General features: G+C 37.7%; 2 protein-coding genes across 8 annotated transcripts in view; both read right to left on the bottom strand.

Moving 5' to 3' along the window:
• Positions 1 to 1715: 1715 nt before the first annotated feature.
• On the bottom strand, positions 1716 to 23368 carry LOC117665444 (actin, alpha skeletal muscle B). 5 transcript variants are annotated; one of them, XM_034417325.2, is made up of 9 exons: positions 23286 to 23368; positions 19458 to 19600; positions 17051 to 17179; positions 10024 to 10134; positions 7693 to 7777; positions 5470 to 5631; positions 4990 to 5181; positions 4252 to 4433; positions 1716 to 2006 (listed from the first exon to the last, which is right to left on the bottom strand). In XM_034417325.2, the coding sequence occupies exons 2-9, from the start codon at positions 19584 to 19586 to the stop codon at positions 1863 to 1865; spliced, it is 1134 nt and encodes a 377-aa protein (XP_034273216.1). In that variant the 5' UTR covers positions 19587 to 19600; positions 23286 to 23368; the 3' UTR covers positions 1716 to 1862. The 5 variants fall into 5 exon arrangements, with proteins under 5 accessions (XP_034273216.1, XP_034273215.1, XP_034273217.1 ...); XM_034417324.3 differs by having other exon boundaries at positions 19458 to 19595; positions 23286 to 23346; XM_034417326.2 differs by having other exon boundaries at positions 23297 to 23312.
• A 2508-nt stretch (positions 23369 to 25876) lies between these two features.
• The window catches only part of LOC117665445 (uncharacterized), a 51412-nt gene continuing 50552 nt past the window's right edge, over positions 25877 to 26736 (bottom strand). For all 3 annotated transcript variants that reach the window (XM_087877300.1, XM_034417332.3, XM_087877306.1), the window contains exon 29: positions 25877 to 26536. In XM_087877300.1, coding sequence (XP_087733426.1) covers positions 26378 to 26536 — 159 coding nt within the window. In that variant the 3' untranslated portion in view covers positions 25877 to 26377. The remainder of the gene's footprint in view (positions 26537 to 26736) is intronic.

Raw genomic sequence — 26736 nt, 5'->3', positions numbered from 1 at the left:
TGGTCCCTGCAGTTTTCTTGGCAATGTTTTTTTTCCAGAAATCGTTCTGTTGCCCATTCCTAGGGCTGAAAGCAAATGACTGGATCCAGCTGGCTTTGTGCCTCAACTAAGCCTAGTCTAAGTCTAGATTAGTCTAGTCTAAGCCTAGATGTTTCAATAGGGGTTGCCACAAAGAAGAGGGAGTCAAGCCAGGGGTGAAATGTAAAATGTGTTACTACCGGTTATGTAGGTGTGGCTTGGTGGGGTGGTGGTGGTAATGTGACTGGGTGGGCATGGCCAACTTTTTTTTTTTTTAACTTTTCAAAGCATTTTTTCTAATGCTTTGAAAAGCCTCTGGCGGTCAGGCAACTCAGCTGGGATTGTCAGAGAGGATTTTTTAAAAATGCTTTGAAAAGCCTCTCTGCCGATTAGGCAACTCAGCTGGGATCGTCAGAGAGGCATTTTAAAAAATGCCTCTCTGCCAATCAGGCAACTCAGCTGGGATCGTAGAGACTTTTCAAAGCATTTTTTAACCACCTCTTCGGCCAAGAGGTTGCAGAAAAAAATGCTTTGAAAAGCCTCTGAGGATCCCAGCTGAGCCGCATGATCATCAGAGGCTTTTTTTTTAACTTTTAAAAGCATTTTTTCGTCAGAAGAGGTTGTAGAAAAAATGCTTTTAAAAGTTAAAAAAAAAGCCTCTGATGATCATACGACTCAGCTGAGCATGAAGGGGGGGGCCCAGGGATTTTTGCTACTGGTTCTCCGAACCACCCAGCGCCATCGCTACCGGATCGGGCAATCCGCTCCGAACTGGGAGCATTTCACTCCTGAGTCAAGCTATTCTCCAAAGTACCTGAAGGTAGGACAAGAAGCAATGGATAGAAACTAATCAAGGAGAGAACTAAGAAGAAATTTCCAGGCAGTTAGAACAATTAGTCAGTGGAACCAACTTGCCTCTAGAAGTTGTGAATGCTACAACACTGGAAGTTTTTAAGAAGAGATTGGACAACCATTTGTCTGAAACAGTATACAGTTTCCTGCCTGAGCAGGGGACTAAAAGACCTCCAAGGTCCCTTCCAACTCTGTTATTCTATTCTAGATTAGACTTTGTGCCATGGACTAGAACTCATGGTCTCTAGCCTGATGCCTTAACAGATAGTTCTTGACTTATGACCACAATTGGTCATTGGTCGCTAAGCAGGAAGCACTAAATGAGTTGCATTCGATTTTATGACTTTTTTTAAGCAAATCACTGTAATTGTTAAGTGAATCATGCAGTCATTAAGTGGATCCAGCTTCCCCCATTGACTTTGCTTCTCAAAAGCCATGTGGGAAGGTTAAAAATGGTGATTACATGATCCCAGGAAACTGCAACCATCATAAATATATGCTGCTTGCCAAGCACCTGAATTGCAATCATGTGATTGTGGGGATGCAGTGACGGCTGTAAGTTCCAGGACCAGTTATAAGTCACGAATTTCATTATAACTTCGAATGGTTGCTAAACGAAAGCTTGTAAATCAAGGACTAATTGTACACTGAACTGTTACGAAATACAAAATACTGAATTCACAGCCCAAAAGAGGTGAGAAAATTCCTAATGCACATATTGTTTTTTGGGGCGGGGGGGAAATAGAGTTTGAAGACGTAGCTTTCCAATTATCATAGTTACCTTTTGCTTATTACTGGAATGAAAAATCCGATGCATATTTTAGGCAGCAGAAAACAAGACTTAATTAATTGGCAAAACCATTTATTATATTTTTAGAAGTGTGGGAAAAAAAACCCTAAAATACACCCTCTCTCCCTAAGAAAATAGTGAGAAATCACAAGGGAACCCTTATAGTAAATTACTCAAACGCATTTGCGATGGATACTCATACTCAAAAGCATTTGCGATGGACAATGGAAGGACCAGCTTCTTCATATTCATCTTTGCTGATCCACATTTGCTGGAAAGTTGACAGAGAAGCTAATATAGAACCTCCAATCCAAACAGAGTATTTACGTTCTGGAGGTGCAATTATCTAGAAAAAGTAAGGAAAAAAATTAGAAATGTTTAGTGCAAAAAATCTATCGATGACATCACTCATAATGGTTAGAGACCTTTATTTAATTTCATTTATAATGATTACAGAAAATGGATACAATGCAGCATGCAGTTATAATATCTACAATAATTATAAGGTTCTATGGAAACAAGACAATTGTTTAAAACAAACAATTATTCATCTACTTCAGTGTTTCCCAAACTTTTGACATATGTGTACCCCTTCTATAATTTTTGTAACGCTGAGTACCCCTCATAAAAAACATATGGTACCCCTGGGGGTATGCGTACCACACTTTGGGAAACACTTAGATAACACTGCAATTCTCCGGTGTTTAAACAGCTCCGCGGCTCAACGTCAACTGTTAATGTTCCCGCAGTTTAAAAATGGCTGAACCCAAGCTGCGCGAAGGATGCGCAGAAGTTCCCGCCATAATGAGTTGCGATATGATGTACGATGGCCCCAGTTCCCATGTAAAAACTGCGATACTCGCCTATTTCTTTCCTTGTTCTGTGGGTGCAGCTAAGCACGGTGCAGTGGATATTCCCATGTGATCCCCACCAAACTCCGGTGCAACGCGTACCCCCACCAAACTCTTCCTGTACCCCTGGGGGTACGCGTACCACACTTTGGGAAACACTGATCTACTTCATGACAAATTCTGTGGTGGTCTTTTATCTATTTATTTATTTAGCTCAGTTTAAACTGAATGATTTATAGCCTGCTCTATCCTGAAAGCTCAGGAAGGTCACATAAAAGCAGCTTAAGACCACTTGAAAAGCAGCATCTACATATATATCTGAGTCTAACATACCAATCATACTTGTGTTGTTCAATAAGACTTTGATCCTTTCTCCTGAGTGGTATGGCTGGTTCACAGTACAGGTAGTCCTCAACTTATAACCATTCATTTAGTGACCATTCAAAGTTACAACATCACTGAAAAAAAGTGACTTATGACAGTGGTGAAATCCAAACTTTTTTACTACCGGTTATGTGGGCATGGCTTGGTGGGAGTGGTGTAGTGTGGCTTGGTGGGCGTGGCTTGGTGGGTGTGGCAGAGGAAGGATACCGCAAAATCTTCATTCCCACCCCACTCCAGGGGAAGGATATTACAAAATCTCCATTCCCACCCCACTCCAGGGGAAGGATATTGCAAAATCTCCATTCCCATCCCACTCTGGGGCCAGCCAGAGGTAGTATTTGCCGGTTCTCCGAACTACTCAAAATTTCTGCTACCGGTTCTCCAGAACCTGTCAGAACCTGCTGGATTTCACCCCTGATTTATGAGCATTTTTCAACCCTTGCAGCATCCCCGTGGTCCCATGATCAAAATTGGGTCATCTTTATGATGGTTGCAGTGTCCCGGAGTCATGTGATCACCTTTTGTGACCTTCTGACAAGCAAAGTCAGTGGGGAAGCAGATTCACTAAACAACCATGTCGCTGACTTTACCACCTGCAGTGAGATTCGCTTAATAAGTGTGGCAAGAAAGGTCATAAAATGGGGCAAAATTCACCTAACAACTGTCTTGCTTAGCAACAAATATTTGGGGCTCAACTGTGATTGTAAATTGAGGACTACGTGTAACCTCTTGAGGTTATTGTATCATCCAGACATCTCTATAAATAAGCCAGAAAACAATGTTCTCTAATTAAATGGCACCAGCACCCAGAATATGATACAGAAAGCCACAAACAACAGATGGCCATATCCTGCCACTTCACTCGAGGAAGGATCCAACAAGTTTATCTTGTAATCCAAATATATTCTTATATGGCAGGAAGATGGAAAGGAAAAAAAAAGGTTATGGAAATTTTATTTTAAGAATCAAAAAGTCTTTTTTTTTTTTTTGAAGTATCACTTCTTGCTAGAGCAAAAAGTGGCCTTCTTGGAAAAACAGTTTAAAACTAGGTAGAACATTTTCTAAATTTGTGTATTCCAGTGTCAAGAAAGATAAGAGTGCATCATCAAGATGAATAGCAAGTGAGGTAAATAAACTTTTTATTGTATCAAAAATACAATTATTGAAAACAAAATGGCCTCAACCAGAGAATCTATGCCATTGATTCTGATTTCTGTATCTTTGATATCTGCATAAAACCTTTGTTTGTTTCTTTGAACAGAAGTCAAAACAGCATTCTTAAAAAAAATTCCTAGATAATATTTCAGGAATACATTATTAAATATCTATTAGATGAATATTAAACATAATATTTACTTTAATTTTCATAGTACTTGGAGCCAGTGCTGTGATTTCTTTCTGCATACGATCACCAATACCAGGGTACATGGTAGTTCCTCCAGAAAGCACATTATTAGCATAAAGATCTTTACGGATATCAATATCACATTTCATTATGCTGTTATAAGTAGTTTCATGGATCCCAGCAGATTCCATTCCTGTAAAGAAATAAAATTAACTGATCAAAGATTTCAAAATAGATTGCTTTTCCAAGTCATTGCTAAGAATGTAATAGATGATTATATATTGTTTGATAATCTATGATAGTTGTTCAGCCAAATGCATGATTTCTTTTATCCAGTTTATAAAGATATCCAGATCTTATTTTGATGACTTTATAAGAAAGGCATTCGAAGGTATCTGCTGATATGTTTAAATAGTCACAGAATTTATATCCCAGCAGTCTACATGTAGACGTGTAAATAAATTTCTCCATGTCTTCTGTCAATTTGAGAATCTACCAATCTTCATGTCAATATAAAAATCATATCCAAAGGCATTTTTATTTTTATTTTTTGAAAACTCTTACACTGTTCCTGACTATAAAACAAATCAGCTATGCAACAATCACAAGGCAGACACATCCACCCATTCACTAAGACATTCAACAAGAGCTTTAGCACCCATAAAGCATAAGGAGTTTTATACCACATAACTTCATCTTTGTTCAGCAGAGTCAAGCCACACAAAGAAGGGGAACATGTCCAGGCCTACCTATGAAGGATGGCTGGAAGAGAGTTTCAGGGCATCGAAACCTTTCATTGCCAATTGTGATAACTTGGCCATCAGGAAGTTCATAGCTCTTCTCCAAAGAAGATGAAGAAGCAGCAGTAGCCATTTCATTCTCAAAATCCAGAGCCACATAGCATAACTTTTCCTTAATATCTCGCACAATCTCACGCTCCGCTGAAAATAGCCAAACAAACGTTAAACGAGGAAGACAATTGAAACAAGATTGAATAGGGGGATGAAAGGATTATTGTAATGTTAAGGAGGGATGAGGCCACTCTAACTGCAATAAAGAAAGGAATAAAGTTGGTCATGAACAACTTTGGTTAATCTAAAACATAAACAATGCTTAGGTTTCTCCGTAACATTGTATTAATACAGATTAATGAAAACCTTTTGATGAGAAAAGACAGGTAGCACTTTATGCTGTTTTTACAAAGCAGCTTTAAGAAAAGTGCTGGTTACCTGTAGTAACAAAAGAATATCCTCTCTCTGTAAGAATTTTCATGAGATAATCAGTGAGATCTCTTCCAGCCAGATCTAGTCTCATGATAGCATGTGGCAGGGCATAACCTTCATAGATAGGTACATTATGTGTCACGCCATCACCAGAGTCCAGAACAATTCCTAGGAAAGCAGAAAAAGAGTGTCAATATTTTTCATTGCAGCATTCACTCTTTGCTTTTTAACATTTTTATCTCTGAAAGGAAAAATTATAGGCTTTTCCCCACTTGCATCTAATCATGGCACAAACATATCCTCAGAAAATTCGTTTTCTGCCATATTCCCATAACATTGCTTTCATTTCATCCCCAGCCCATAAGTAACACAGTTTGAAATAATCTTTAGCCAACTGGGATTAAAGTAATTGTAGCCCCTTAACCTGGCACTCTCCAAGAGAAACTGAAGATATAAACATAAGATCTTTTACGCTTCGTCACTCATTTCCTTGGAGATAAGTGAAGTGATTGGAAGTGACTAAGAAGAAAAACAAAGAGGCAAGATATATATCAGCTTATGCAGAAGCACAAAGCTGCAAGATTTGGATGGCTCCATCCCTAGTAGCATTTCATAAGATCTGATTCTTCCCTTGGGCGATAGGCCAAGATGCTGGGTGGGCTCATGTTCAGGAATATGATTGTGTGGCTTATGAATCATTCTTAGTGAAATGAGTTGTTTTGCTTGTTCTTAAATATTTACGATTCCTTTTATTGGACTGTTACCACCCAGAGTTATACAATGTACTGTATGGTGGCCATGTAAGTCAAATAAATAAACAATAGGATCAATATCATATTGATATGCTTCTCTGCTGATTCGGGAATGGGTGAATGGCTCTTCAGTTCAATGCAGGGAAAAAGACCATCAAGTAACTCTCCCCATTATTTGTATTCTAAGTGGCTCTTTCCTTCTGCAGGAGAGAAAACTGCTGACCAATAACAATAGCAACTGCCTCTCCCTGAAACATGAGTCAGAGATTGCTTGGCATTGAGTTTAAATTTCAATAGTTTTTCATTTTAAAAAAGGGATCCCAAACAATTCATGAAGATTCCAAATGCTGATGTATCAAGATTTAGACTGATCTTCAAAACCTGTACCTTTTTACAAAATAAAGCACAGCAACTTTTCCCAAGGCAACAAATCTTAATGTACATAGAAGCCAAGGGGACGGGGTCAGAGAACAAATGAAGTCTGCTGTTGCAGTTACAAAGGATATGCCCTTCAAATATAGGCTATGCATCAAATGCTCAGGAACCATAGGCCAAAAATAAAAGTATTGATTTAATTATTTAGGTCAAGTAGCCTCTACTGACCAGTCTCTTTGCTGCTGTTGGCCAAACTCGCCATTTCGTTTCAACCCCTTGGACTGGCAACAGCTATCACAGAGTCAGTTGGTAGAGATGCTAGTTTGTCAGAAAATAAAACATCCTAAACAGTGTTTGCTAGTATCCCTGTTTCTATAGCTACAAAATGGCATAAGCCATTTTGCCCTGGACATAAAGACACTTTATTGAATATGTGCAAATTAATTCAAATATACCAGATATATATTATTATATATATATATATATATATATATATATATATATATATATATATATATATATATATATATATATATATATATTATATATTGAATATATATATATTCAAATATATTTATACAAATATTCAATATAGCAGAGTATGAAAATACAACATATCCTAATACAACTATATATAAGGATACATATTTCTGTCTATCGTTGTTAAATGATTTAAAGTAATCTTAGGAACAAATGATAACGTGCAATCCTTTCCTGCGGCCAAATTAGTTGAGATACTCTGCTATGTTCAAATGCTATACTTATACTTGGCATTTGTTTCAGCCATGCTTCAAATTACTTTTCATATTTGAAAATCTAAACTTATTTAATTGTATAACATTACAGGCAAGAATAGAGACATTATACCATATCTGAACATTTGTCTAGCATAATATCACTGAGGGTGGAATGGAACGTAATACAAAAGCTTCCCCATATGAAATCAGTAAGGAGTACTTTCTCATAAAGTTTGGTAGGATAAAACTTAATCATTGTATTATGTATCAGTGCTCGATGCAAGAAAAAATGGAAGGTGATAGATAAATTCATAGAAATACATTTTTTTTAAAAAAAGGGAATAGAAACTACAATCCAAATTTACCAGTAGTTCGTCCAGATGCATACAAGGAGAGAACAGCTTGAATGGCCACATACATTGCTGGTACGTTGAATGTTTCAAACATTATCTGTAGATGAAAAGATTATTAGCAACTCCAAATATGGGGAGAGAACAGCCATAGTCCTACACTAAGACATGGGACAGAAATTATCTCAAGAGCATACAACTTGGAACACTGGAATTATGTTAAAGGATGTAAATTCCAGATAAAAGTTAGGAATAAAAAAAAAAATCTAATACTATGAGCAATTTCACAGTAAATCTAATTTCAAAGGAAGATGGTGAGAAACCTTGCACTAGCTGTATTCTAGTGAAGCTGGACAGCTATCCACAAGGATGCTTCCATTTGGATTCCTGCACAGAACAGGAGTTTTTTTTTTCCCCCACTTTATTAGATTTGTATACCGCCCTACTCCCGAAGGACTCAGGGCAGTGAACAGCCATAAAATAAAACATATAGATACAAAATTTAAAATAGAGATAAAACTAATTAAATAAATTTGGCTGAACTGATTTTAAAACCCCAATAAATTAAAACCAAATTTAAAATTTCCATTTAAAAAGAGGAAAAATTTAGGTCAGGCCAGCTTGATGAAATAGGAACGTCTTAAGCGCGCGACGGAAGGTACGCAGATCCGGAATCCTCCGTATCTCCGGGGGGAGCTCGTTCCAGATCGTAGGTGCCCCCACAGAGAAGGCTCTCCCCCTGGGGGCCGCCAGTCAACATTGTTTGGCCGACGGCACCCGGAGGAGCTCCTCTCTATGGGAGCGTACTGGTCGGTGGGAGGCTATTGGTGGCAGCAGGCGGTCCCGTAAATAGCCAGGTCCTAAGCCATGGAGCGCTCTGAAGGTGATGACCAAATAAAATAAAGATTGAATCGAGGCCCACAAGCCTCTTCTAGCATTATGGTTCCAAGAAAGAGGAATAGTTTGCTTCCCAAAGTATACTGAGGCAACAGGGTTTGCCTGCATTTTCATGGATAAAATATCTGATATACTGTATCTGGTGTGTTATTTTATAATAGATTATTTTAATGTTTTTTTTTTAATGTTTTCATGTTGCAAGCCACCTAGAGTCATTGGATACAAGATGGGCAGCAAATCAATTCCACAATAATAAAATACCATCAGAAGAGATTAATTTCCTATGTTATATATGCAGGGACAAGAATTGTATGTAAAGTTTAGCCATAATGTGACTGGGGAAGGGGAAGGGGGCTTTATAAGGTGTTCAAACTACCATATAAATTCTCAGTTAGCATCTCTTTTATGGATCTCTTTTATGGACCCCCACAGCTTCAACCTTAAACTGCCTACAGTGGACGTCTTTTATGGATCTTTTTATCTTTTATGGAAACCGTGGATGTCTTTAATGGATCTCTTTTATGGACCCTCACAGCTTCAACGTTAAACTGTCTACCAGTGGACCTCACCCCATTCCTAAGAGGTCCATAAAGGGGGCTTGTATAAGCGCACCAGTGTGCCTACCGTCCCTGTCCTACTGTCCCCATTTATTTGTATTCATTTCCTGTGTTCATGTCAGGGATAAAATCTACTTACCTTCCCTACTGGTTTGGACCGGTTTTAACCGGTCATGGTTACTTATCGGTTAAAACCAGGAAGTAATCACGACCGAGTGGGTGGACGCTCCCATTGCTACCGATTCTCCAAACCACCTGCCGCCATTGTTACCGGTTCAATTGAACCGGTCCGAACCAGTAGCATTTCACCACTGGTTCATGTCCATCTTTATACTTATACCTGTTAGCTTGTACATGTTTGACAAACTAAATAAACAAATAAATAAAAATAAATAAAAAACATTGGCTTGTTTCAACCAGTCTAACAAATTATTACTTATTTTCTATTTGTTTTATTTGTTCCTTGTTTCCATCTATTCTTCTTTTTCAGAGCTTATCTTATTTCTTGCTCTGTGATTAAAACAATCTTTGTTTTGTGTCAAGGATAGGCAGAGCCCATCCTATATAATAATGCTCATCTATCAAACGGTGAAGAAAAAGTAGTTCGACTCAGAGAAGTAGGATATTAAAAACTTGCCTCAGGCTAGGATTTAAATTAAGGAGGTAATGGCACAAATATGACAAAATAAGAACTAAGACTAATCAAGAAAATAGATTAATAGATCTTTATATCAGAAATAAATATTGCTACTAATGGCATATTATGAAATTATATTTCTGTGGTTATTACACAACTGTGACATTTCTGTGCTTATTACCGGGACATGACAGTTTTCTTGCTCAGAAGAAAGGTAGTTCTTAATTTGAAAAGAAACATTATTGAAATAATTACCTGAGTCATTTTCTCTCGATTAGCCTTGGGATTTAAAGGAGCTTCTGTGAGCAGCACAGGATGCTCTTCAGGGGCAACACGAAGTTCATTGTAGAAAGAATGATGCCAAATCTAAAAAATAGCAAACAATTTTTATTTGCACTGAGGGGGGTCTATGCTCCCATTTTAGCTGACTCAATTTTACAACATTTCATACCATTGCATTGTACCATTGGGGAGCTGCATGTTTCATTTAGTCCCATACATGAAATATTCAGGCATTCAATATCCAGAGCCTTCAAATCACATGAGCATGACAGATACTCCCACTGCTCTGCAACAGCTACAAAAAAGAATCCTTGTGCAGCAAGGATTGCTGCAAGTTGTATTAAGGCACAACTCCCTACAAGGAAGATATCATTTAAGTGGCACCAGGCGAGTAAGACATAACCAGAACATCCATGAGATTTTCCTTAATATTCCCATAATATGGACATGTTTTCATATAAACTCTGGCAGCAAATGCTTCAGACAGCCATGCTTGAAAGCTCTGTTACAGAGACCTGAATCTGGATTTTTGAAATTTTTTCAGAAATTTTCATTACAGTGACTTTCAGGATTGTCCATAATGGAAAAAGTTGTCCAAGGGATTTAAGTGTAATATATTACATACGAAATCAAAGGCTTGTCATTCTATTCATATATAATGACTAGATTCCCCCTATTTTTGTCTAATTTTTCACATTTAAAGGGAAACCATTCAGTTTTCAGCAATGGCATTTCAAATTTTAAAATTAGATGTAAGGAAGAGCTAAAACTGATTTCCCTTCTAGGTGCTATGAAGGAACAATGGAGATTAGAAACAATGCCACGTTCTTGTCCTTTCTCTTTTGTGCACCACATATGTTGAATGCCTGATCTGCATTCTGATCTGCTCAGAGTGAGCAGATGAACCCAGATCTAGACTCCATGGTTTTGCATTCCATGTCTCAACACTCATTTAGCACCATGTGACATCTATTACAAGAAATCTGGCCAGAGCACACAAATGTATGTGCAATGTTTCAAAATTGTTCTAACAACAGTTGTTCTGTCCTCACCGCTTCATTCAATTCTGTGCATGCTATCATCCAAGTTCAAGCTGCCAACTAGATCATTTGGAGGAGAGTTCCTGCTGTGGAATCTGGGATGGGTGCTGTCGAGGGTCTCAGAAATCAGTCAACACAGCCAAATAGTGAGGCTCCTGTAATTTTATCCCTCTCGCTGTTTCATTTATTTGAGAAATTTATATGCCACCCATCTGGAGTTAGCTAAACCATGGACATGATGGGAAAAAGGCAACAGGGGTAGAATGTGGAAGGCAATGCACAAACATATACATACACACATGTGCACATGCGCAGGCTGACCCACTTAGGTAAACTACCTTGAATCTATGGAAGTAGGCAATCTACTCAACTTTGCCATGAATTTTATTATCCAGAAGTTGTAGATACTCCATCACTGAAAGTTTTTAAGAAGAGATTGGACAAACATTTGTCTGAAATGGTATAAGGTCTCCTGCTTGAGCAGAAGGATGTCCTTGAAGATCCCTTCCAACTCTGTTATTTCTGTTATTATTCTGTCCTTCTCCTTCATTCTATGAATATGGGCTATGCTATGGGAGCCATAGTGGCGCAGTGGTTAGAATGCTATATTACAGGCTAACTCTGCTCACAGCCAGGGGTTCAGTTCTGACCAGCTCAAGGTTGACTCAGCCTTCCATCCTTCTGAAGTTGGTAAAATGAGGAGCCAGATCATCAGGGGTAATATGCAGACTTTATAAACCACTTAGAGAGGGCTGTAGAGCACTATTAATTTTATTTATTTATTTATTTTATTTTATTTCTATACCGCCCTACTCCCGAAGGACTCAGGGCGGTGCACAGCCAAACAATAAAACACATACATACAAAATTTAAAAGTAGAATAAAATCAAATTAAATAATTTTGGCCCCAACAAATTTAAAACCCCAAACTTTTAAAACCAATTTAAAATTGAATGTATAAAATACTAAAAGATATTTAAAAATTAAAAATCTTAAAAATCTTAAATCTTAAATCTTTAATTTAAAAATTAAAAATTAAAAAAACTATGAAGCTGTATACGCTAAGTGCTATTGCTATTGACTTCCTGAGATCAAATTCTGTGAGAAAATAGTACTACAGGAAAAAATAGTAGGGAGATAGAAATAGCAGGCAGAGGGGAAAGTATGGCAAAGAAAAAAGTAAATGGTTCAGTTTGGAGATGATAATTGGAAGAGAAGCAGGGACCCAAATATAACCAGAGGACACCTTATTCATTGGCCCCCTCTTGGACTCATTTCTATATGTGTTCTTTCACAGTGCTCTCCTAGGTAGGTCCACTCTACAGTAGGACCCACTGACTACATTCTTATTTCCTCCTGATAAAAACATGTTAAGATTGCACCTTCCCATTCTTGTCTGAATTATACCATCTTGATCTTGGCCTGTTTCCTGCCATCTAACTGTAATTTCTGTTCACTCTAAATGCTTAAGTCAGAAGTCAAATGTTGTTTTAGATTGCAAGTGGAAATCAGCAGCAAAAGGATTTGCAAAATCCCCACTTCCTCCCGATAAGCTGGGACTTCAGAGGCCGAGAATAGATGGGGGCGGGGCCAGTCAGAATTTTTACTACCGGTTCTCCGAACTACTCAAAATTTCCGCTACCGGTTCTCCAGAACTGTTCAGAACCTGCTGAAACCCACCTCTGAACCAGAGTCTTGGTTTGCCAAACAAATGACCAAACAAATGGCCAAGTCGTTTTATTTTTTTCAGCATAAAGGTGATTTCTCTGTATTTCTTGCAAAAGGAAAAATCTCTTTAGGAAGAAGAGTTTCTCCTTGCCTATTTTTTGTAGGTGATTATTACCTGCCCCTTTTTCTGACTAAACTATAAGCTTAGTTTCTAAATTTCTGGACTGAGTTGCAGCTGAGGCAGTTTAAGAAAAGTCTCTGAAGAAGATTTATCTGTTTGTTTGTTTATTTATTTATGATGAGCCACGGTAGCACAGTGATTAGAGTGCAGTACTGCAAGCTACTTCTGCTAATCACTGGCTGCCAGCATTTTGGCAGATCAAATCTCACCAGGCTCAAGGTTGACTCAGCCTTTCATCCTTCCAAGTTGAGTAAAATGAGAACCCAGATTTTGAGGGGTTATAGGCTGACTCTGTAAACTGCTTAGAGACAGCTATAAAGCAATGTGAAGCGGTATATAAGTCTAAGTGCTATTTAATTTAATTTAATTAATTTAATTAATTCAATTTATATGACACCCCTCTCCGAAGACTCAGGGCGGCTCACAATACATTTTTAAAAATCATTATAAAAAACATTTAAAAATTAAAAACATTAAAAACTCATTCACACCATTCATGGCCGGATCTTGCCAGATCACAAGAGCAAGATCAACGGCCCCAGGCCTGCCAGAAAAGCCAGGTCTTCACCGCTTTTCGGAAGGCCAATAGGGTGGGGATGATCCGGACCTCAGGAGGTAACTGGTTCTAGAGAGCTGGGGCAGCCACAGAGAAGGCCCTCCCCCGCGGGCCTGCCAGCCGGCATTGTTTAGCTGATGGGACCCGGAGGAGACCAACTCTGTGGAATCTTACCGGTCGCTGGGAGCTATGCGGCAGAAGGCGGTCTCGAAGATAAGCTGGCCCTAAACCATGTAGGGTTTAAAGGTAATAACCAACACCTTGAATTGTGACCGGAGACCAATAGGGAACCAGTGCAGCTCACGGAGAATTGGTGTAATGTGGGTGTACCTAGGTGCACCCACGACAGCTCGTGCAGCTGCATTCTGGACCAACTGTAGTCTCCGAACACTTTTCAAGGGTAGCCCCATGTAGAGCGTGTTGTGCAATAATATAATCGTGAGGTGACAAGGGCATGAGTGACTGTGAGGAGAGCCTCCTGATCCAAGTAGGGTCGCAATTGGTGCACTAGGCGAATCTGTGCAAAGTTCCCCCTAGCCACAGCTGTCAGATGTTGCTCTAATTTTAGCTGTGAATCTAGGAGGACACCCAAATTGTGAGCCCGTTCTGAGGGGGACAATTTCTCCCTGAACCAAGGATGGACAATCAACATAGTGTTTAGGAGGCAATACCCACAGCCACTAGGTCTTATCTGGGTTAAGTCTGAGCCTATTGACTCCCTTCCAGACCCTCATAGCCTCCAGGCACCGGCACATCACATCCACCGCATCACTGAATTGACGCGCGCTATTGCTATTTAATCAATTTCTACAGCCTATGACTATGGAGACAAACAATACAGTTAGTCCTTAACTTACAACCATTTGTTTAGTGATCATTTAAAGTTACAATGGCACTGAAAAAAAGTGAATTACTACCACTCCTCACATGTAATGACCATCACAGTGTTACTATGTTCACTTGAAAAAAATTCAGCAAGCGGCATATATTTACAACAGCTGAAGCATCCTGGGGTCATGTGATTACTTTTCCAGCTGGCTTCCTACAACAAAGTCGGTAGGAGAAGAATGGATTCATTTAATAACCACAAGATTCACTTAAAAACTTAAGTGATTCACTTAACAGCCATGGCAAAAAAGGTCATAAAGGTGATAAAATCAAATGCAACTCACTTAAGAACCACCTTGCTTAGCCACAGAAATTATGGTCCCAATTGTGGCCGTAAATTGAGGATTACCTGTAATAAAAGTAGGGCATTTAATCCAGACACCTGGATGAGTGGTACATTAATTCTGGGATTATTTGTCTTCATGTTCAACTACCATAGAAAAGAAGTCATTAAGTAGTCCAAAGTCTTCAGTTATCTTTTTTCAAGGACAGCTCTTTTGCTTTTTGTCTATGGAGATTCTCAGTCATTCAGATCATGGTTGTCCCAAAGAATAGAATAGAACAATTCTGTATTGGCCAAGTGTGATTGGACACACAAGGAATTTGTTTTTGGTGCATATGCTCTCAGTGTACATAAAAAGACAAGATACTCATCAAGAATCACAGGGCACAACACCCAATGACAGTCATAGGGTACAATAAGCAATCAAATCATACTAGGAAACAAAGATGCTTTTTCAAGAGGCAACTGGACTTTCTGGTTTTCCTTTTAAGACATTTCGCTTCTCATCCAAGCAGAGTGAAGAAGCTTCTTGGATGAGAAGTGAAACGTCTTCAAAGAAAAACCAGAAAGTCCAGTTGCCTCTTGAAAAAAAGCACCTTTGGGACTCATTGACTTTTGAAACTTTCATATGATTATATTGGAACAGGGTGAGATTGAAGAGATGAATTTGTTGTGGGCTACATATGAAGGTTTAGCTGGGGTGTCAGGTTTTGTTTTAGTTTTTAATACTTGTGTTTTTAATATTTTTTTTGTGGTACATAGATGTTGTTTTATCTTTTGGTTGTGAGACACCCAATGTTTGGTACAAGTTGGGTGGCCAATTTTTAAAATAAAATAAGAAAGAAAAAGAAAATCTTTCACAGATTATTGAACATGGAGATGAATGAAACAAACCTCAGCCCTTGCCAATGAAGGCAGAGAGGTGACTGTTAGAGGACCTTGGGGTCAGGAGATGAAGTCTTGCTAGCTACCGTCCCTGCTTCTGAGCTTTTAATGATTTAGCATATTTAGATAAACACAGCTGGGGATTTTGAGAGACAAAGAATCGCGCAAACACAGCAAAGAATGTATCACAGATGCCACCTTTTAAATTTTAGAACTACTTGACAACACAGGAAATAGAAATGAAAGGGGAAAGGGGGAATTACAGAGATGTGGTGGGAATAATTAGGGCTGTGAATGGGATCAAGTGAAATGTTATTTATAGAAAAGCTATGCTACCATCTAGAGGACACAATATGTCATTCCATCCCCCCAGCCTATCCTCAAAAAAAGCAGGACAGCATGTCTATGGATATTCTCCATAGAGAGAATCTATGCATAACTGAAGAAGCTTCTTCAATGAGAAACAAAATGTTTTCAAAGAAAAAAAACCCAAGAAAGTTTAGCTGACTTTTGGAAAAGCACTTTGGGATAGTAGCATGGCAGTTCTCAGAATCAGCTAAAGGGGCAAAGAAAGGACGAGGCAGGTTCTGAAGGCTGAGGGGAGGAAATTAAGAAATTATCATTATAGCCTCATCATTTCTATAGAGCAGGGGTGTGTTAGACTCAAGGTCTGTGGGCCTTGAGGCCCATGAGGTGCTTAGATGTGGCCTGCAGGGCCACCCTGGAAACAGCAAGTGCCTCTACCAATGAAAACGGAGCTCGGGAGGGCCACACACAGCCCCCCTAACTCCATTTTCCCTGGCAGAGAGTTGTAAGCAGCCGTCACAGCTGAAAACATAGCTCAGGAGCCCATTTTTGCTGGCAGAGTACTTGGGCCACCACAGGCACCCCCCAAATAAGTGATATTGAGCTGGCCATGTCTACTCTGGCCATGCCCACCCCGGCCCCCCGAGATCAAACACAACCCTGATGCGGCCTTCAATGTGAAAACCAAATTCTCTAAGCAACTTCTAAAATTCTGCTAAAGCAATCACATAAAATCAAGCAAGCAAACAAACAAAAATATTTATGCCAGAACAGAGCACACATTCAGTCTGGATCTCTACAAAAGTTTCAGCATGGAAGCAATAACTTTATCTCAGTTATTGCTTACGACTGTTCCCTATCATAAATAGGCTCCCCCTCTTCACAGAGCAGAAATACAAGCAAACATACAGCAATGTGCACCCCTGCACACTTAGCATTTTCAGCTTCTTCACACAAATTGTGGCACAAACAAGTGTATGGGAATAACATAGCCACAAAAAGCATGACCTCAAGAAAAAGCAAGGATGCCTCCCATTGTTTTGGTACAAAAAAGAGACTTTATATTGTACTGTACATAAAAGAACTCTATGGTTGGTTCCAAAGCAGAGGAATTTGCTATCTCTCTGGTGCAGGTACTATTACTTGACATTTTCAAAACTAGCAAATCATAGGGAGTCACAAAAAGCACTCACCTTTTCCATGTCATCCCAGTTTGTGATAATACCGTGCTCAATGGGATATTTCAGGGTCAGAATTCCTCGTTTACTTTGTGCTTCATCCCCAACATAGCTGTCTTTCTGGCCCATCCCTACCATAACTCCCTGAAATCAATCAAAGGAAAACATCACCATTAACACTGTATCACAAACATTACATAAACTAACTAGTGTCTGGTGTAATTCAGCATTAGCATTAACAACAAGAGGGGTAAATTCTTCTATTCTGCTTTAGTCTATGTCTTTGGCAATCCCACACAATTCCTTTCATAGCTTTCCCTGCATAGGTAAGTCAACACTCCTCTTCCTGAAGCAGACATCTATAACATCTAGACAATAATATTATAAAACCATTGATAATCATACATTACATAGGCTATATTATGGTAGAAAATCAGTCAACGTGAATTTATAGGTAGTCCTCATTTAATGTCCACTCATTCAGCAACCATTCAGGAAAACAACACTATGGAACTAGGGTTGCTTATAAAAGTTCTTATAATTGTGGCTGTCACAGCATTCCCGCATTCATCTGATCATTATTTGCAATTTTCATCTTCCCAAAAAGGCAATGAGGAAGCTGGCAGGAGATTGCAAATGAAGATTATGTGAGTGCAAGATGCTACAACCTTACAGGATTTACCTAATGATGGGACTGCCAGAATTGCTGTCATAAATTAAGGTGGTCATGTGACATCACACCAAAAATCTATGTTGCTTAGCAATGGTCCCAATTACTGTAAATAAGTGAGGACTACCTGTACTATATTGTAAGTAAGTGAGGACTACCTGTACAATATTGTAAGCAAATGAAGACTACCTGTACTATATTGTAAGTAAGTAAGGACTACCTGTACTATATTGTAAGTAAGTGAGGACTACCTGTACAATATTGTAAGCAAATGAAGACTACCTGTACTATATTGTAAGTAAGTAAGGACTACCTGTACTATATTGTAAGTAAGTGAGGACTACCTGTACTATATTGTGTGGGACCAAATTCCATAAGGTATGGGTTTCAAACTTTCAAGTTTCAATATTTGATTTACTTCAGTGGGAAAAAATAACCTGCTACATCACACTTTTATTGATACATTTTTTCAAGCAAGGGGACTACAGCTGATGCAATTATATATATACTTGTCTGGACGAGGTTCCATGGAGGATTATGGATTGCACTGCTAAATAAGCATATAAGATTGTTCTGTAACTCTCCTACTAAAACCAACAAGATTTAATGTTTAATTATGCCCAAATTTGATGCCATACATCAAATACTCCACAGCAGCTCTCATCAAGAGGTGATTTACTTTCCAACTATTCTATCTTTGCTCTTGATACACATTCAGAATTGCTAAGTCTGTTTTGCTTTACTTTAGCTTATATTTTAAAATACTGATTTATTTGATGTTGTGATGTTCTTTTGAATTTTTTATAAAACTGGGTTGATTACATGGAAAATATTAAACTACAACATATACAAACAATTCTGTAACTATACCATATTTGTAAACTATCTTATATAACATAACAGAATTTAGCTTTTCTTTTTAAAATGCACATTCTAGGATTTAACATGCAGGTGTAAAACCCTGAAGACCATTCTTAGAGACAAACTCATGTTTCGAAAAGTATTTTTAATCTATAAATTTTATTCTGTTTCTTACAGGCTGCCTTAATCAGTTGATTGCAAATTACTTACATTGTTGTTATTTATCTTAGATGATCGTTCATCTTGTGAAGAGAAATGACGGTCCTATGTTTTATACATTATATTCTAGTCATCGATATGCAACATTGATAACATCAGAGAATTAAACAATATTTTATTCTGAAATATTTTGTACAAAGTTCTATATCTATCACTAGATATAGGCAGCACAGCCATTTGCCTCAACTAACAGAGGCTGAGTTGGACAGTAATTGCCAGGCAGGAAAGGTAAAACAAAGCCAAGACGGAAGCTGATTTTCATACATGCATCGCTCATCGCAAAACATGTAAAAAAAAAGAACATGTAAAAAAAGAACAAGCCACCTTCTTGATGTTCCTCCAGATAGCAACTTCCTTGCTTTTTCTCTGAATCTCCTGCCATTTTCTTTTATTCACAACAAAGTTTTGCTCACCACCTTTCCAGTTTTAGTTTCCTAAATTGGTCTTCAGAAGTAGTGCTCAGCTGAAGGAAAATTCAATTAAGAATCCACTAATTTCCTACATGGGGAATTTTTTTTTAAAGTATTGGAGCAATCCAGTTTTATAAACTGTTGAAAAATGTTTGATGGTTTTTGAGATGTACTCAAATCAAATGCAGTGATTTTAAAAATAGTAAGGACTGATTTATCACCAACCTTCAGTTTTTTTAAAATTTATATTATTTAAACTGACCTGGTGCCGAGGTCGCCCAACAATAGATGGAAAGACAGCCCGGGGAGCATCATCTCCTGCAAATCCAGCCTTACAAAGCCCAGAACCATTATCACAGACAAGAGCTGTGGTTTCATCATCATCACCCATCACTCCTCACTATCCTTTCAGCAAAAGTCAAGGAAAAAAAATAGGTCTGGAGTTTGGGAAATAATTTGAACTATCAAACATCATTTACACAAACAGTAAGCAAACCATATAATATAGCTTATAATAAATTCAGAAAACATATACACAAATCAATTCATATGACAGCGCTGATTTTAATTATATTCAAGCTGAAATAACCTGAAAAGGAACTGGTCGTAAGATCTTTAGACTCATTTGTTTGTTTCTTAAATGTTCCTCTTTCTGGGCTTTAAAGTAGAACTTTAAGCTTTTTTTAAGGTACAAATAAAATACTCCAACTACTCACAAGATGTTTATGTATGGGGTGAAAAGAATAAGCTTTTTTCTTCTTGACAGACCTTGTGCCCCTGAATATCTGTTCATGAGTTGGAAAGAAGCAGTATGGAGATTATAAGGAAAGTCAATGAAAATGGATTCCACTCTTCTACCAACAGAAACTTTTCTTAGAACAAAGATAGCCAGAAATAGATATTAAGAAGGAAGAGATAATTAAAAATGATGAGTGAAAAATAAATGTCTTGAGGTATTTATTGTACAGAGAGCTGGTTCAATGGTTCAAGCAGCACAGATGGGCAAGATTAAACAGAATATATAAAACAAGAATGATTAACAGTGTGAATGGCATCAAGATGAAGCTTTAGGATGCAGAGAAAAACAACTTCTCATAATTTTTCAAAGGTGCATGGATGTGCAGAAATAGAATAACATTATAATAGGAGTCCTATTTCTGGATTTCATGCACATTGAATTTGTATGTATGGTTTCATGCATACAAATTTTTTATAACACTCTCTGCATTATCAAAAATCTTGGAAGGCTTCCACTTGTAAAGAATACCCATTTGAAGCATAGTTGTGTATAATCTTAGATGCTTTATATATGTTTTACTAATCTTAAAAGTAAAGGTTCCCCCGCACATGCATGCTAGTCGTTTCCGGCTCTAGGGGTGGTGCTCATCTCCGTTTCTAAGCCGAAGACCCAGCACTGTCCAAAGATGTCTCCATGGTCATGTGGCTAGCATGACTCAACATCGAAGGCGCATGGAGCGGTGTTACCATTCCCACCAAAGTGATCCCTATTTTTCTACTTGCATTTTTTACATGCTTTCGAACTTCTAGGTTGGCAGAAGCTGGGACAAGTAACGGGAGCTCACTCCATTACGCTGTGTTAGGGATTTAAACCGCTGAACTGCTGACCTTCTGATTGACAAGCTCAGCATCTTAGCCACTGAGCCACCACATCCCTAGTGGCTAATCTTAGGCTCTACCTATTAGTGCATCCTGAGCACAAGGATATAGATTTTTTACATTCTACTAGGTAAACAGCTGGGAATAGGAGAAATGGCAATGCCTACACTGAAATCCAGCTGCCATTTCTAGGGGATTCACAATGTTAAAAAGATTCCCATAGAACACTCTTGACTGTTGAGTGAAAAAAAATGAACAAAAAGAAGTCAGCTTCATTCCACATATTCCAGTTTAAGAGCATGCACTAATTCTCCTGAATATCTCTATTCAGCTGTATAGCCAAAGACATTTCTTAGATGTGTACATATTTCTGTATACAGGTGTAATCTCTTCAAACATGGTAGACATTTATCAAATTTTCTTGAGAAATGTCAAACTGAGGATCTTAACTTTTTTGCATTCCTCAGTAACAATTGAAATTTGAGCAAGTTAATGTTAATGGAGGGAATTCACTCTTGCTTAGAATTTGAGTAGTTCAGCTAAGTTTTCTGAGATACAGGAATATTTATTAGAACAATAGGGGAGAAGTACTATTTCCTAATTAAATTTACTCCCTACTACCCAGTGGTGAAATCCAATTTTTTTTACTACCAGTTGGGCGTGACTTGGTGGGCATGGCAGGGGGAGGATTCTGCAAAATCCCCATTCCCACCCCACTCTGGGACCAGCCAGAGGTGGTATTTGCCAGTTCTCTGAACTACTCAAAATTTCCGCTACCAGTTCTCCAGAACCTGTCAGAACTTGCTGGATTTCACTCCTACTACTACCTTTTAATCAAACAGACAGTGGGGGTGGGATGAGGTAAGGATAGATTTGCCTGGAGAAAATACTAAAATTTCCCTCTCTACTTTTTGGGTTAACTTCTGATTAAAAGTGTATCAGAGCCTTGCTACAGGACCTACCTACTCCTGATACTAATATATTGAGCACAGACAGGAGAATCCTATTCATGCATCTTGTATAGCTTCCTAATATCTCTATCTACAACCTCCTTCTTCAGTAACTAGATTCTGGAAGGTGGGTCTAGGGAGCAGTGCTGCCTGCCTATTATTTTTCCTCATATGAAGACATCATTATGTAATTAACTCAAGAAAGACTTGTGGCTTAGATTATGTTCAATTTGTACATAAAGCAAGTATGTTATTTGAAGCTAGTCTACAGCAGCAGCATGTTCCTCACCCACCCAAATTAACCCCATAATGTAAACAATCTCAGCAGGAAAGATCTAAAAATAGACCGTCTCTGGAAAGCTTTGGTTAATTCTTTGAAATGGCAGCTGTTCCCATTAAGTGCTCACTTACAAGAACCATTCTGTATTTGGGAATTGTGAACCCTTATCAAAAGAACTGTTCTAGGAAGTGAAGTGAGATAGGACCGGGTTTATTTACCATAAACAACAAGTACAATAGACTTAACTTGAGATTCTGAAGTTCAGCTGTAAGGCTAGGTGCTTTCCCTTCACTTCTGCCAGATAGTGATAATCAACATGGTGTAAGAAACAAACAATCCCATTTTTTTCTCTGGAAATAGAAACCCATTTCCCAATGTACCTAAATCACTGCTGAAAATGTTTTTTTTCCCATTCATCTTGTAATGGAGGCATTAATCAATGGAGTACCTGTCAGAAGCCATTAGAATCCATATACTTTGGATTTTTCTCCATCTCTGTTAGACATATTGAATTGTACAACATGCTCTTGTTGCAGATATATATTCCCAATAATCTTTCCTTTTTTAAGAAGTCAGCCATCCAATAAAGTTCAGGTGCTCAAAGAAAGCCAACAGTGATTTAGTAAGATTGTTGAAGTGAACATTTCAATCATTTTTAAGGTGTGGTGCAATTAGCTAGAATTGAATAGAAAAGAACATAAAAGTTTGATGCGCTGAAATGTGTTTTTATGAAATGTATTTGGAATTCAGAACATGCTTCTCTACCAAAAACAAATGGATTTCTTCATGAATGATGCAAAACAAAGGCATTTTCAATTTGCAAATAAAATGGGGACATGATTGCAAAAAGAGAAAGTGATGTTAAAGAGACAAGAAGCAAATACTGTAATAGCAGATAATGTGGATATGTGAAAGAATTCTAACATCATACTCTTTATACAAAGGTCAATAAATTTCCTCAGAAAAAGTGGATGAATACTTGCAGAAACAGAATTAGTTCCAAAATTATACTGAAACCAAGATAAACCAATCTATACTGTTAAAATGAATTAAAATGTTAAATAACATAGCTTGAGTGTGTTTGCTAAAATTGTTTTCAGACAATTTAACGAATTTATACAGACTATTGAAATTTAATTAACAATGTAATATATTTAATATATTAAAATATGCTTTGATAGATCAGAAACTTTTAAAAGTTACTTTTGTCAAATGCGAAAAAGTTATCTTACTAAATACTTACCAAAAAGATACAAGGAGGAAACAAAAAATGCAACAGCTGTCTTGGAACAAATGAAACCCTCTCACCTTCTGTTACATTTATATAGCAGTTTGTGGGATGTACTACACTATACAGGTCTACCATGCCATTTTTGGAAACATTTTTTTTCAGGGTATGCTTATCACTTTGACAGCTTACAAGGCTGGATAAATTAGGGTACAATTTCTGGCACTCTTGGATACTTTCCCACTGTAGGTTGTTAAACTGGCTTCCTCTTTGCTTCCCAATCCTTTTTCTCACTTTATGTTTCCTTAAGCAATTTGCTTCATTATTTAGTTAACTGTCAGAAACTTTGTTCACACTCAACTGGCTTTGGTTCCAAAAGAAAAAAGTAACCAGTGCAATAATATGGCATGAACCATTCAAGTTGTCATCAGGTTTTGGAAGAAAGCAGACATAAAATAACTACCTTATCTTGGGATGGGATGACTCTATGCCTGAAAACTGTGGCTGACTCATAATTGCTGGTCATTTCCTTCTATCTCTTTGTTTAGTTTACATGGCCTATAGCACTTTTTTTTTTATCCAGCCTCTCAAGAGGCTTAGTTATTCTTGGAATAGGTTTAGATCTATTCTATGAATAACTAATTTTAATCCAATCCATTATAAAGCATACTATACTAAAAGCAGTGTGTTAAGTTGGGAGAATCGAGTTATACCCACAACTCTTTTAAAATGATTACTTAGCCAAGGAACCTATGTTTATATGGTTATATGGTACATTTTCAGTTCCCTATGCCAGTGATGGCTAACCTTTTCTGGACTGAGTGTCCAAAGCACGCGTGTGTCCATGCGATTGCCCCAAAATGCAATGTGCATGTGCCCCCTGCATGTGCCCCACCCCCAGTGCATGCGTGCATGCCCCCTGCATGTGCCCCACTCCCCATGCATGCGCGGCAAAGACCTGAAGACCAGCTGGCTGGCAGGAGGCACCCGCACATGCACAGTAGAGCTGAACTGGGGCAACGGCTTATGTGCCATCAGAGAGGGCACTGTGTGGGATAGGTTCGCCATCACAGCCCTACGCCAATCCTCCATAAAGCTTTTTTTCTGATTTAGAGTCCTCAAATGATTCCAATTCCCAATTCCAGAACTGGCTCAAAAATCTAGAGTATGTGAGGCTGGAAAAAGCAGTCCTCATTCACATGCTCTGCAAAATACCTGTGAATGACTACAGCAAAACTACTTTTACTCACCATGAAGGTGAGATAGCTCAGCATTCATACCTTGCAGATTGCAGCTTCTTGCACATCAATAAAAAATATTCTTAGGGATTGCAGCACATACACCTGATTGTAGAGATGTACTTCTATTCTAGAGATTAATCTTCAATTCAAAGCATAATAGTGATCTTCAAATATTTCATGTGTGTGAAAAGTGGAGCAGACTTTTTCAGTGTGACGTGAGAGCAGAGCATTGTAGTAAATAACTTTTAAGATTTCTTCTGAGTGAATCATTCATTCCAGTAATTCAGTTATCCTTAAAAGCATGTAACAATTTGGCAGGTATGGTATTTTTAAAAAAATTACTACTCACATGCCTCTTACCAAGATTAATTTTTCTAGTCAAAGACAGAAAATACTTAGATTTCAAAATAAACACTAAGTACATGTTTTCTTTTCCGTGTTTGCATCTGAGAACTTATTAGTTCAATTTATAGTTTTGTTCAAAATAGGCAGCACTTCATTTAGCTGTAAGTTACTTGCTAGCTGTCAGATCCTTTCAGACAACTGATTTCATTAATGATCCTTTGTATTCCCTTGGCTTTTCCCCATTAGTTACTTTTCGGGTATTACCGATAATTTGGCACACCTGGATCTACCATACAAAGAAAGAATTCTATCTATGAATGTTGGTCTTTTTTCAGTGCCAGTTCCTGATAATGTGATTAATTATCCTTGCAAAAATTCCCTCTTTTTTAGGAGTGAAAATTATCTTTTTACAAAAAATAAAGCAAAAAAAGGTATACTTAAAACGGCACTTAGAATTGCTTCTTATGACAAACACTTTTTCCTTTCATTATGAAAGGTAATCAGAATTATTAGTCAGATCATAAATTTCTCAAATTAGTACTACCGAGAACAGAACATTATTATTCTCCCAACTCGGGAGGACCTGGATTGTGGGGGCAATAAACTGACTTTGTAGAAACACCGCTTATGGGGGGCCAAAAGCCCTAATAAGCAGGTATATACAGAAGAATGAAGGCTATTGCTATAAGTGCATTGTAAGCTGCCCTGAGTCTTCGGAGAATAAATAAATAAATAAACAAACAAACAAACAAACTCTCTCCTCCATTGTTGATATTACTACTAGATGGTAAAACCTGGAATGTTATCAACCACACACTTAATGTGTTGTACAATTAGATTATATCTAAAATAATTTCTATGAATTGGAAAACTTCATTTTATGCAACACAAAAACTTCCCTTATGTTATGTCTCATGAAACAAAAAATAAAATTATAGAATAGAATCAGAAAAAAAAGATTTAGTTATTGCCAATCACCTCGTACAGACTATAGTAAGCATTCAACATATCACAGACAAGTTCAGTTCTTAAGATTTTATTTAAAGTTGAGAAATTCATAATGATTCCAGCTTTCCCTCCCTATATTGCACTCTGTGAGCTTCTTGTTATAATCAAGAAGCAAAGAAACCCAATAGTTGAGAATAGTTTTCCCCAAATGTATAGTTCAACTCTGTTAAAATAAATTTATATAGAAAAGATAGCATTTACAACTGATTTGACAGTGTTCAGCTATTCCATATTCCCCAAATATATTAAACATCCCAATTGCAGCAGCTTCTAGTAGTTTTTTTGATAATGTTTTTTCTTAGCAAATATAATATTCCATTGTTATAGAGCTACTCAAATCAACTTTGGAACAACTGGATGTACATCTAAAACTTCTTGTTAATGAAGTTGAAACCCACACCTTACACAGAAAATATATAAACTGTATCCAGTGCATAGCTTTACAGTAGCTTTTGAGAAGTCCATTATCTCAAATTGGCACACAAAATAATTCACACAGCAAATTCAGTGCATTTATAAGACGCCTGTTAGACATAAGACAACTAGAAGATGTAGCATCACCAAATAACTAAGAAAAAGATAGCGAGATTTTGTCCGTGAGGTCAGCAACTTGGAGCAGAAAATACTTCGTCCCCGGATCCATCTCCTAATAGAAAGTGCTCCTCCTTTTACCTGCACAAAACCAAAAGAATACACCTTGTTTAAAAGTACACACTGCAAACATTTATTTGATCTGTTCAGTAAATACAGGCTTAGTTATTAATTGTGATGCAAAAACTTTTATATGCACATAAATTTGATAATGCAATAATTGATCTGATTGTCGGGACAGCTTGCACAAATATTTTCATGTCATCAGTGTGCGAACTCAG

This window comes from Pantherophis guttatus, chromosome 1, assembly GCF_059756535.1.
Source record: "Pantherophis guttatus breed Tessera chromosome 1, ASM5975653v1, whole genome shotgun sequence".
Classification (NCBI taxonomy): domain Eukaryota; kingdom Metazoa; phylum Chordata; class Lepidosauria; order Squamata; family Colubridae; genus Pantherophis; species Pantherophis guttatus.
The sequence above is the reverse complement of the archived record's forward strand: the minus strand, read 5'-3'. Positions and strand labels throughout refer to the sequence as shown.